At 38.8% G+C, this 13,554-nt stretch overlaps 1 protein-coding gene across 1 annotated transcript; it reads left to right on the forward strand.

Annotated features, from left to right (window-relative positions):
- The first annotated feature begins 1,396 nt into the window (after positions 1-1,396).
- COMMD8 (COMM domain containing 8) lies at positions 1,397-11,682 on the forward strand. Its single transcript, XM_090268177.1, has 5 exons — positions 1,397-1,500; positions 5,300-5,455; positions 9,302-9,454; positions 10,224-10,379; positions 11,422-11,682. The coding sequence occupies exons 1-5, from the start codon at positions 1,435-1,437 to the stop codon at positions 11,440-11,442; spliced, it is 552 nt and encodes a 183-aa protein (XP_090124303.1). The 5' UTR covers positions 1,397-1,434; the 3' UTR covers positions 11,443-11,682.
- The last annotated feature ends 1,872 nt before the right edge of the window (positions 11,683-13,554 follow it).

Here is a 13,554-nt window from a genome sequence, read left to right on the forward strand (position 1 = left end):
ACTTCACCAAGCTGATTTCCACATCTTTACAGTTGAGATAATATCCAACGTGAACTATAAAAATTGTTTGGCATATAGTAGGTGCTTGATATTTTTATTGCAACTATTAGAATACATATAATTTAGTTTTGTCTCAGAAAACAGACCCTGCCTTCAGTAGACTTACTAACAGACATAAATTAGGTAGCTTTCTGGATTCCTCCTCATTTATTCAATATTATTTGGGGACCTACTATACACAAAGACAAAATTCTTAAGACAATGATGTTTCAGTTAGAACAACAAGAGTTGCACATACTTACCTATATTAAGAACTGGAAAGAAAGAAATATTTTACGTAAGTGACAGTCATGAAAGTTCAGAGGGAGAAATTGCTTTCGCCTCCAAGAGTTGGGGCACAGAGTAGAGGAAGGGCACTTGAGCTACACCTTAAACGATGTCACTAATGAGTAATCTTTCTCTGTGTAGAACAACAGACTGAAATAATTACTTCCTCCTTTGTGATATGTTTCATCACTTTGCACCACTTTTTAAAAATTAAGTTTATACTAAATTGTAATTCCTGTTTCTGTCTCCTCATTATTGTGCACTTCTGGGTGTCAGGGACTGTCTTAGCACTGCTGGAATTCCAGCACCCAGTTAAAGGAATAACTGTAATAACGAGAGAAGTTACAGAAAAGCTGTTTGGGTTTTAGGGTTAGTCCAACCTGAGTGTGCTCTGGAGTCTGACGGGTTTTAATTTCAGGTTGTGCCTCTTAGCTCGGGAAAGTGACTTTTAGGACTGACAGATTAAAAACGGGACACCTCGTTAGATTTGAATTTCAGATAAATACTTTTTGGGGTGTAAGTATGCCTCATGCAATCATTGGGGCACACTTATAACAAAATGTTATAACAAAATGTTATCTGTTGTTTATCTGAAATTTCATTTAACTGGGCAACCCAGAAATTTTACTTGCTAAATATGTCAAACCTAAGTGACTTCTCTCTTATCTGTTACTTGGAAATGGAGATAAAAACAGTACCTTCTTAGGATAATCTATACAAAGAATGTCGCCCATGATAAACCCTTAGTTCACTTTCCAAATCGGGACATTAGGTAAAAGACATATGTCAAACCTCCAAGACAGTGGCCCCGGGTACATCCCAAACATGATTACCCTTATTAGATGACTTTCCAAAGAGAGCAGAAAAAGTTCGGTGGAACTTTGAACAAAGTTGCAAACTGCTTCGAGAGATCTGCAAATTTGCCATCAAAGTTAAACTACAACAGGGTCTAACCGATGTCACATCAGGCAGAAAATAGCCTTACAAGAAAGGGGCGGATGTATTTCTGCGCATGCGCACAAGAGCTCCATAGTCTCCGCCCCTCCGAGTCACGTGAGGGGGGAGGCCAGGCCTTGCCACGTGACCCAGGCCCCAGCTCGTCCAGGGATGGAGCCGGAAGACGGGACCCCTCTGTGGCGGCTGCAGAAGCTTCCATCTGAGCTGACCCAACCGGTGAGGAGGACGCGGGCGGCGGCAGTGCGGGGCCTGGGCTCAGGGACCGGGCCGGTCCAAACAAGACACCTTCGCGGAGCTGGCCTCGCGGCCCAGCAAAGGGCGGGTAAAGGGCGTGATTTCGGTGCCCGGCCCCCTACTTCTGCTGGAGCGCTGTGGAGGCTGAGATTTGGGGCGCCACCTGCGCGCCCCGGCGTGGAGTTGCCCGGCCAGGGGCTTTGCGCGCCGACTCCGCCGGGCCGCGCCGCACTCTGGTGGGGGTGGCCCATCTGCTCCTAGGCTTGGCCCACGACCCAGTGACCCTGGGCTGGGGAGCGGGGACGCCACGGAGTCTGAAAGCTTCGATTGTGGAGCCGGTGGTTTGCGGCTTCTCTCCTGCGTTTCATTCATTCATTCAACACTTAACTCCCAAACGCTGTCTATGCACTAGGCACAGTGCTAGGTGCTGGGGATACCGCGGTGGCCTAGAGAGGCACACCCGCCCCCTCTGGGGGGCCAGGAAAAAAATAATGGGTAAATGCTTCCAAAAACTGGGCGACTTCATGTGGCTGGGTGTTCCACGGTGGCCTTTCTCTCTGGAGGTGATACACACGCAGGCACCTCCAGGCTAAGGATCTCCTTAAAGCCCCATTCGTTTGTTCAAGCCAGCTTTTCATTGGCGTCCACCAGGTGCTGAGTGCCCTGGTGGGACAAGGTAAAAAACATGGTGAACGAGACGCCCCCGGTGCTCTGGTGGAGCTTGCTGGCTTAGTGCGGTGTCAGCCCAGATTTGAAGGAGCAAGGGAAGGTTTTTCAGAGCAGGAATACCTAGATTTATTTCTAGGTTTAGTCCTGAGGGATGATTAGGGACCAGACAGGCTAGAGGGGAGAGAATGTTTCAGATAGGAATAATAGCGGCTGCAAAGGCTAGAGGAAGAAGGCCTGGCTTCCCATCGAAGACCTGTTACAGTTCTTAAGAGGCCGCGGTTCAGAGTGAGAAGCAGAGGAGGGGGAAGAAGGCTAGACAGGCGAGCAGGACCCTTGCTCCTGTGTTTAGTTTTACTACCAAAGGTGCATGCGTTTTGAAGTATTGTTTTTGGCAGCAGCAAAACTTTAGTGAGTTTGAAAGATGAGAGAAATGTGGAGGTGGTAAATATAAAACATATAATGAATGGTATCTTGACAATTAACTGTGAAAGAAGGAAAACTCAATGGTTGCTGTAACAGGAAAATCTGAGAAGTGTTTTCTTTTATTTCCCTTGAACTTCGGAGCAGAACAACTTTATGCCCCGAGTATTAGACCTGAAGGGAATGTGCCAACCCATGAAAGAAAGCAATTATTTGCATTATGGAGCTTCAGCGTTAGTTTTGGGAGCTGTGATTCTATTTGCCCACTGACTTCAGATTACTGACTAACACTTGGTATTGTAATTAATATTAATATGTTGACTCCCTGCATCTGGATTTCCCAACTCAGGCCTTACGAAGTCTTCCTGGACCTCTTGCCTCTGGTCTCTCTCTTATTCTGAACTCCTTCGGGGTATAGATACTTGTTTTATGTCCCCAATTCTTGAGAGCTGTGTCTGGCTCAAGATGGCTCTTAAATCACTGTTTGTTGAGGGAAGGAATCAATTACTGTACATTAAACTTAGCTTCATTGTTGGAGCAGTCATCTGGATCCCAAGTTTTGGTAGGCTGGCCTTCAGTGTCAGTGACAGGCAGCTTTGCATAAGTTCCAATTCTGTTCTATTTACTGTAGGTGAAGGGGGGGTGTGGGCCCGCTTAACCTACATAATGTGGTAGAGGGGTATGTGGTGGGTAGCTTTCATAAGTTCCAGATTTTGGCCTGCCTTTTTCCTCCGTTCCATTCACAATGGGGGGTGCGGTGGAGGGAGGTGGAGAACAGAAGAGAATTAACTTAATTCCTACCAGGATCAAGAAAACCTATCTTAACTCTTTTCTCTGATTTTACAAATGAGGAAATTCATATAGTGCATTAGCCATCTTTTGAAAGTGGGGTCACCAGTTCCTCATCTCTATTCTGATACCTGTGGTTTTACAGAGAAGGAGTTATTGCTTAAAATGAAGTGGAATATGATCCAGGGGAAAAGAGTTGAAAGGCTTGCTGCAAAAACGCATTTCCAAGTTAATTGTGTGAAATACTCTTCTTGCAAGACAAATACCTCCTGGAGGAGAGTACCGTGTTAAAAAAGAGCGCAGGCATAGTAGGTGTCAGAACATGGAGGCAGCTAGAGTGCCCACCTGGATTTTTGCTCACAAATATGAAAATATGCTTATATGTAGTAGCTTTTAAATTGAATGATGTATTTTTAGAGAACTAGGGGAATGTGGAACACCTGCCTTTAAAACAGCCTATTCTACTTAGGCAGCGAGTGACCAAATGCAGTAATGTACAGAAAAACATACTACATCTAGAATTGACCACAGAACAAATAAAACATGGAACCAGGTAGCCACAGCTTAATGGGAATTGTTTATCTCATACATATTTTCAGTCTGTTTTAGTTAGGAAAGCCATGGCCTATGACAATGTTAAATTCCAAAGCACAATTAGTGTTAATATGCCCATGATTTTCTGTCAACCAAGTAAAAAATGCCAAAAGTATCTTCCTTATAATAGTGTATTCTCAGAAATGTTACATAGCATGCAGTTTCCATAGTATGTCGATCATTTATTTAACTTGAAGAATATTCACGTAGTCGAATATGATTATATCAAATGCAGTTAAAGATATGTCTGTATGACTGGGCCACTCAGATCTGTGAAATGATAATGTGCAATGTACTCCTTCCAAGGGGTAGAGGACACAGTATTCTTAAATGTATCTGAATATTAAATTCCTTTCTTAGAGTTTTAAATTGGAAAACTACTTGAGAGCTATGAGTCCACTGCTATAGTATATTAAACGTTAAACAGTTTGAGGAAAAAAGTCCAGGTAGGCATTCTCGCTGCCTCCATGTTCTGACAGTAGGTACTCAATTAATGTATGTTAAAGGCATGGAACATAGTACTAGCAGTAGTAGTAGTGACAATGATAGTAAATAATTACAAGAAGAATGGTAACAATGACTAGCAATGTATAAGTGCTTTGTATAACCCAGCGATGTGCCAAGTGATTTGCATGTATTATTTAATCCTTACAACAACATTATAAGGGTATTGATATTATCCTCATTTTACACATGAGGAAACAGGCACAGAACTTTTAAATAATATGACAAAACTAGTTAAGTAGTGAAACTAGAATTCAGGCTAACGAGTTTCATTCCAAAATCCACAGTCTTAATTACTGTGTTCAGTTTTATGTAAGTGTTAGGATTTCCATTGCTGATATTAAAGTAGGATAGAGAAAAAAGGAAAAGAAAGGTAATAAGGGCTTTCTTGGAATGGACCGAAGTAAATATGAATTTTGCAATAAATGGAGGAAAGGGAAAATGAAGTTTGTAGATCTATAGTAACAGATTTTTGTTACTGGTATAAGTATGATGCCTAAGGAATTCCAGGATGAAACTTTTATACTCACCATCTTCCTTTTGGTAACATTGAAAAAACAACAGTGTATTTATATAATTTTTTAGCTTCTGGACATGAACAAAATGATAACCGTGTGTGTGTGTGTGTGAAGTTCTAACTTTTAATTAATAAAAACAAATGTTAAAAATAGTTATAGTTCAACCTCAGCTGCTCTTGCAGATAACATGCACTTCTTGCAACAACACTTGTTTGCTACAAGGGAGGTATATATGTTTTATAATTTTACTCATAATTACATTTATTTTCTTTTTTTTTTCACTCTAGCTTCTTCACAAAACAATTGATGGCATTTGTGGCCGAATTTATCCTCTCTACCAGGATTATCAGAGTGTTTGGGACTCCACAGAATGGATGCATGTTCTGGAAGATGTTACCAAATTTTTCAAAGCTGTAGTTGGCAAAAATTTATCTGATGAAGAGGTAACTTTAAATTTCTATATGTTATAATAATTAGTGTTCAGAGGTTTTCATTTTTTTTTTTTTTTTAAGATTTTATTGATTTATTTTTAGAGAGAGAGGAAGAGAGGGAGAAAGGGAGAGAAACATCGATGTGCGAGAGATACATCAATAGGTCGCCTCTCTCATGCCCCCATGTGGGGACCTGGCCTCCAACCTAAGCAGTGCCCTGACTGGGAATGGAACCAGTGAATCTGGTTCGCAGGCTGGTGCTCAATCCACTGAGCCACACCAGCCAGGGCCAGAGTTTTTATTTAGTTTGTCATTAGGGCACTGTGTAATATAAGGGCCATTAATAATACATATCTACTAAGAAAAACCTCATTATTATAATTAGAAAATCTACTTTCAGAAGTTCTGGGTTTTTGTAGTTTTGATTTTGGTTGTTTGTATTTTTTAACATTTAAATGATATAGAAGAATACCAGAAGTTAAATAGCTGACACCTACATTCCTATTACCACAGTTAAACAGTTGTTAACATTTTGCTTTATGTATTTCAGTTTTGTGTGTTTGTTTTAGAAACAGGCATTACAGATATACCTAAACACCACCTGGGTATGTCCCCCTCCTCCAGGGACCACCACTTGTGAAGTTAGCATGCATGTTTTGTGTTCTGTGTTGTATGAATGTTTGCAATGTATGCAATTATTTGAGCCATTTCCATATGTAACTTGTAAATGATAACATATGTATCCACTTGTAGTTTTTTATGTAACATTGTTTTAGATTTGCCAATATTGATAAATGTAGACCTGGTTTATATATTTTAGCTCCTTATAGTATTTGATGATAGAAACTAGTAGGACTTATTTTTCTGTCCCCCCACTGATGAGCAGTTAGGGCATTGCCTCTTCCATTATTATGGATAGGGCTGCTACATTTTATATATGTCTCATGTGTATACACATGGGCCAGCTCTTCTAGGATAGACATCTTGAAGTGAAATTGCAGGGTCATGGGGTATCCTTCCATTGAATTGCATTTGTACTATTTCTTGCCTTGAAGGCTATATTGTTTGATGTATTAATATAGCTATACCAGCTTTTTTTCCAGTGGTCTCCAGATGTATTCACTTTAATGCTCTTCCATCAGTTAGCCCTTTTCCTTTTTGCTTTGCAAAAATTTGTTTAAACTTCTAGCTTGCTGATTATACATTCTCATCTTATTCTTTTGATAGTGACAGATCTATTTATTTTTTTCTCATTTTCTACCATTTTAAATGGTATGTGAAAGGAAAGTGGAGCTATGTGTTTACATTTTAAACAGGAAGCCCTTTCACTTATTTTATAACCATTTATTTTTCTTTATTTTTTTAAGTTATATTTTATTGGTTATGCTATTACAGTTGTGCTGATTTTTCCCCTTTGCTCCCTTCCACCCAGCACCCCCCCCACTCCTTCAGGCAATCGCCCCACATTGTTCATGTCCATGTGTCCTACATATACATTCTTTGACTTCTTTATTCCCTATGCTGTACTTTCATCCCCATGGCTATTCTGTAACTACCTATTTGTACTTCTTAATCCCCTCACCTCTTCTCCCATTCCTCCACACTCCTCTCCCATCTGGCAACCATCAAAATGCTCTCCATATCCATGATTCTGTCTCTGTTCTTCTTGTTTGCTTAGTTTATTTTTTTAGATGAAAAAATGTTGATATGTTTGTGTTTATTGCCATTTTATTGTTCATAGTTTTGATCTTTTTCTTAAATAAGTCCCTTTCACATTTCATATAATAATGGTTAGGTGATGAAGAACTCCTTTAGTTTTTTCTGTGCTGGGAAGCTCTTTATCTGCTTTCAATTCTAAATGATAGTGTTGCTGAGGAGAGTAATCTTGGCTGTAGGTCCCTGCTTTTCATGATTTTAAATATTTCTTACTAGTCCCTTCTAGCCTGCAAAGTTTCTTTTAATAATCTTATGAGAACTCCCCTGTAGGTAACTAACTTCTTTCTCTTGCTGCTTTTAGATTCTTTCTTTATCTTTAACCTTTGGCATTTTAATTATGATGTGTCTTGGAGTGGGTCTCTTGCATCCACCTTGTTTGGGACACTGTGCTTCCTGGACTTGCATGTCTATTTCCTTCATCAAATTAGAAATGTTTTCCTTCATTATTTTTTCCAATAGGTTACCAGTTTCTTGCTCTTTCTCTTCTCTTTCTGGCACCTCTATTATGCAAATGTTGGATCTTTTGAAGTTATCCCAGAGGCTGCTTATACTGTCCTCATTTTTTTAAAATTCTTTTTCCTTCTTATTCTGATTGTTCTTTGCTTCCTTATGTTCCAAATGATTGATTTGATTCTTGACTTCATCCGCTGTACTGTTGTTTCCCTGTAAATTGTTCTTTATTTCAGTTAGTGAATCCTTCATTTCTGACTGCATTTTTTTATGCTGCTGAGATCCTCACTAAGTTTCTTGAGTATCCTTATAACCAGTGTTTTGAACTCTGTATGATAGATTGCTTATCTCCATTTTGTTGAGCTCTTTTTCTGGAGTTTTGATCTGTTCTTTCATTTGGGCCATGTTTCTTTGTCTTCTGATTTTGGTAGCCTCCCTGCATTTGTTTCTGTTTATTAGGTAGAGCTACTTTGATTCTGTGTCTTGGCGGTGGCCTAATGTAGTAGGTATCCTGTAAGGTCCAGTGTCACAGCCTCCTCTATCACCCTAGTTGGGTACTCGAGGTGTGCCCTTCATGTGGGCTGAGTATACCCTCCTCATGTAGTTGAGCCTTGGTTGCTGTTGGTAGATCAATGGGAGGGATTTACCCAGGCCAGTCAGCTGCAAGGACTGGCTGTGACCACTGATCACCAACCTCCGCCCTCTGTGGAGGATCAGCTGTGCAGAGGCAGGGCGGTGGTGCTCCAGCAAAGTGATCTGTAGATGTTCACTGAGTGTGTTGGCTCTGGAATTTCCTGGGTGGTGCAGGACAAGGTCAGCCCCCACTTGTGTTCTGCCTGGGCCACCCTGCTGAGCTATAAAGCAATCTGAGATGCCTGGTACTTATGCTGGGCTTGGAGATTCCCAGATGAAGCCAGGTTGTGAATCTAGGCTGGCTGCTCCTGGTGCGGGGCCGGGCCTCACTGAGGCCAGCTGTTGGTTGTTTGAGAGGATTTAGAAAATTGTAATGCATGAGTCAGGACCAGCCAATCATATGGAAAGGCAGCTTGGTGTGGTGGAGTCTCTGGGGATCCCCAAGGCTGGCTCAAGTAGTGTTAGCCAGGTTGATGGAGTCTCAGTTATGGCACCAGCTTGCCGCTCTGTAGGGGGAGGGTTTAGAAAAGGGACAATGGCCTCTGCTCACCTTGATGCCAGACACTTCAGTTTCTCCCAGTATGCCACTGGTACCTTTCAAGCTGCCACCCTGGTGCTGGAGCTCAGAGGGAGTGAGTCTGAGTAGGTGAGTCCGTGTGTGGGTTCTTTAAGCGGAACTGCTTGGGGCTTCAGCAGTTCTTCCACTGACTCAAGCCCTGCTGGTTTTTCCAGGTAGAAGTGGGGACTTACCTTCCTGACACGAATCCTGGGCTGGGGCGCCTGGTATGGGGCTGAGACTCCTTGCTCCTGAGATATCCCTCCCGAATTTTTATCTACCATACGTGGCTGAGGAACCAACCCGTTCCACATCTGGGTCCCTCCTGCTGGTCTGGAGGAATGTGGTTTCTTTAATTCCATAGTTGTCAGACTTCCATTCAACTCAATTTCTAATGGTTGTTCTGTATTTTAATTGTAAATTTTGATGTGGTTTTGTGAGGAGGCAGGCCATGTCTGCCCATGCTTCCATCTTGACTGGACATTCTATTTTTATTTTTATAGATATCTCAGCAATTGAATGAGTTGAACTCATTACATCAAGAAGCTATCATGAAATGCTTGAAAAGTAGAAAAGACGAAATTAAGAAGGCTTTGTTAGAAGAAATAGTTGATATTTCCTCTGCACAGCTACAGGATTTTGATTGGCAGTTAAAGGTGAGAATCCATGAGTATGTTTTTATTTCAGTTTTTGAACAGAAAGAAATACTTTATATATATATATAATGTTATGTTTTATTTTTTATATTATACATCTAAAATTTCTGTTATTTTGAGAATACAATATCTCATAAAGATATCAAAGACAATTAAAATTATATCTTTTGTATTAACTGAGCAATCAGAATACTATAAATACCCAAACCATATATAATAACTTTACAACGATAAATTTAATTAACTGGGGCTGTAAATTGTACCATGTTATAAATGGTGGAGCTGTATGTATGTATTTAACATATATTTTTGGCTAGAACTTTCTAGATCCCATAGTCTTCCCAAGATTGGTAAATGTGGTCCTACCTCCAGGAAAAAAACCTCTAGTGTGTTTTTAAAATAGCATTTAAAAACAATTTTAAAGGAGAGTCATGGTTAGCGGGGTTTATGAAGAACAGGTTTTATATCTTAGACCCATCAGATGTATATGTACTTCCCAGCTATAATGCTGTTCTGGATTTCTGCTGCTGTTGACTGGTTGTCTTTCTTTCCTAACCTACATTTTCTCTTTTATTCACTCTTTCTCTTTATGTTCTTCAGATGTTTGTTGGTTTGGCATGGGTTTAACTTTTTTATTTCTTCCACCTTTCACTGTACTTGACAGCAAACAGGAGTACTTTTTTAAAAAAGTCTTGTTCATAAACTCTGATGCATAGTTAATATAGTCCTATTCAGTGTTTATTAATTACTGTTCTCCTCGTTTAAACAGCTCGCACTTTCCAGTGACAAGATCGCTACATTACAAATGCCACTTTTAAATCTTCATCTAGACGTAAGAGAAAATGGTGAAGTCAAACCGTACTCTATTGAAATGAGTAAAGAAGAGCTGCAGAATCTAATAAATTCCTTGGAAGCAGCTAATAAGGTATTTGTTGTAATTTTTTTGTGTGATACCATTAGAGTCATGTAAGAAAAACTCATAGTTCACTTCTAATATTTCTTTCCTTTCTGATATTTATGTCAAGCACAGAAAATACTTTATGTTCTACATCTTTAGATTTAGACATTAAGTTAATTATAACTTGTAGTTTTAATTACTTAGTTTTGAGCACAGTTTATCAAGTGTTACTTTTGAAAGACTAATAGTGCTGTTCTGAGAGCTAGATTTGTTTTACTCCAGTGCACATTAATGATTAAAAATTAATTTTTCACCTTGAGGCTATGATATTAGTTAATTCTAAAGAGTTTTTATGATTAAAAATAGTATGGTCTTGAAGAAAAGAGTATCTTATTTAACTGGACAAATAATAGAAAATTGCTTTAACTACAGGAGACAAAATATACCTTGAAGTTATGACAAAGTTAGGTTAAGATCGAATTAATGAAGGACTAAACGGTTTACATTTACAAAGGAATGGCTAAATAACAGTAACCATTCCTAGTGTTTAATTAATGAGGAAAATAATATTTAAACAGTAGAAACTGCTGCTGTGAGGAAGAAACAAAAACAATTATCTTTGTTATATATGTTTCTTTCATTATTGCTCAGTATTTTCTCTAGTGATCAAGACTTAATAATTAAAGTTAGTTTTTCTTACCAATCTCCTGCTAACCAATCTTCTTGGCCCTGACTTTTTAAAACCCTGGTATACTTTAGCTTCCCTCCATACCTGCAGTTACTCAGCCATTTTGGTGCCTTGATGACTGGTGCACGTGCCCAGTCACCAAAGTGGTACTGGCTTGTCTTTGGATGGGGCTAAATGTCTGATAGGATGTGGGGTGGAGCCTGGTATAAATGTGAAGTGATTGCGAGCCATGGATCCTAGCAGGCATGTGCCATCAGTTACTGAGCAGTGCACTTGTTATCAGTTCTCCAGGTACTTCAGAGATTGCAAAGCATTTCATTCCGCAGATATTGGCATCATTCTGGTATAAACTGATTCTCCCCTTCCCCTTTTGTTTTTAAGGTCATTCTTCAGTTGAAATAACTGGAACTGATGAATACCAATGTTATCAGATTGCACTGCTATAACTGATATGACGGAGTGAATACTGTGTGCTCAGAAAACATGCAGTATACTATATGCCAGGCTGAGAAAGCAGCTGTGTTGAGATCACAAAGATAAAAATGTATCAACTTTCCTAAAGAACAGGAAATTACATGGTCGACAAGAAATGCATAAAAAATTAAAGATAAAAAGCTATAATAGCAGTTTATATTTTCATAATGACTGTTCTGCTTCATTTATTAAATATTTGAGAGCTCTTTATAGAGTTTTACTGAAAACTAAAAGTAGGCTCTAAAGTAATGTAAATATACAAAGCACAAATAAACTTGAATCTTGCTTAAAGAAGTATGTGAATATTGGGTTTCTGTCATGGTAACTAATTTGCGATGTTTTTAAAAAATAACTTTAGGAATGTATAAGCTGCATATATAACTCAGGAGACTCCATATCTTGTATTTAAAGAAAAAATTATAAAATGTAAAAATTCTTAAAGAAACTCTTCAGACATGAAGAAAAATCTGTGTGAACAATTTGGAATTAATGAGTTCTAGAAACTAAAATCTTACACTAAACCATAGGAAAAAATGCAATAACATTGCTACATTTTCATTTCTATGTTTGATTGGGAGACTAGGAAATGAAAAGAACATATGTCATTGTATAGTGTATATACAGTAGTCCCTCTATATCGTGGTTAACTTATCACGGCCTCACTGTATTGCGGGATTTTTAAAAATATATTTAATTATTTATCATGGGTTTTTCACTATATCGCGGGATTTTGCAGTACTGTATACGTATGTTAAAGTTACGTAGGTTTAAGTGTAGAATATGTTTAAGAGCAAAAGTAGTGTTTATAAAAGTGTGGAAAAGGTTAATAAGAGAGTGGGAAAGGTTAATAAGAGACTGGGAACGGCTTATAAGTGTGTGGGAAGGGTTTATAAAACCTTAATATATATATAAATACTAAAATAAATGTAAGGTTCCTACTTCGCAGATTTTCACTTGTCGCGGGGGTGGGGGGGTCTAGAATGTAATACCGTGATAAGTGAGGGAATACTGTATTATTATTTAAATATGAGCTAAGATTATATGTATACATTTTTCTTATAAACAATATTGCAATATTGAATTTAACAGTTTTGGATGTTTATTGGCAAACAGATCATTTTTAATTTCAGTCAAGTTTAGACATAACCGTTCTGAACAAATAAAAAATACAATTTTATTATATTGCTTTATTTCAAATGACTTTCTACATAACTCAATAATACATAATAAGTTGGTACCTGCTATTTGCAAGCTTTGTAGCTCATTAGAGCAGCAGACCACTATAAGAGGTGTCTAAGCAATTATTACTATTCTCATATAGACAAGGATAGGCTTAGAGAGGTTAATACATATCTGAGTGTGATCTAGATGGTGCTCTCAAAGTGTTTCTGTAGACTTATGTCAGCCTATGACCTGTTTATAATAGGTCAATAATAGATGAGGAGCTGGTGCCAGAATCTTTATCAATATACTGCTTTCTTCACCAGGAAATTTGGGTTATGAAAAAAAAAATGGGCTGAACTAAATAGTGTGCCTAGGGAGGTAGTTGATTTATCTTGCACAAGTTCCTTATGTCAGTACAGACCAGTAACAGCACTAAATAATGCTGATGTAGGGTCCTTCTGAATGTCAACCCTCCATACAGTACTTCCTCTGAGAAGGAAAAAGTCTTGCTCCTTCTTAGTCCCCTCTCACTCCGTTAGCATATTTAAACACTTACTGAAAGCTGACTGATGTACTATAAACGGCACGTATTTAAAATTTCCAATCTGATAAGTTTTGATATACTCGAAAGCATCACCTCAATCAAAGTGGTGAACATATCAATCACTCCTGAAAATGTCCTCTTATTTCTTTGTAATCTCTTCCTGTGCCCACCCTCCTCTGCCTCCCCCTGCCGCCCCAGATAACCAGAGATCTTTTTGCCACAAAAGGCTCCAATTTGTTCACATTTTCAAGAGTTATTAAATGGAATCATACAGTATGTACTTTTTTGTGTGTATGTGATCTGGCTCCTTTCAGCATTATTTTGAGGTCATC

Source organism: Furipterus horrens, unplaced genomic scaffold (genome assembly GCF_987537825.1).
Source record: "Furipterus horrens unplaced genomic scaffold, mFurHor1.1.pri manual_scaffold_2, whole genome shotgun sequence".
NCBI lineage: Eukaryota > Metazoa > Chordata > Mammalia > Chiroptera > Furipteridae > Furipterus > Furipterus horrens.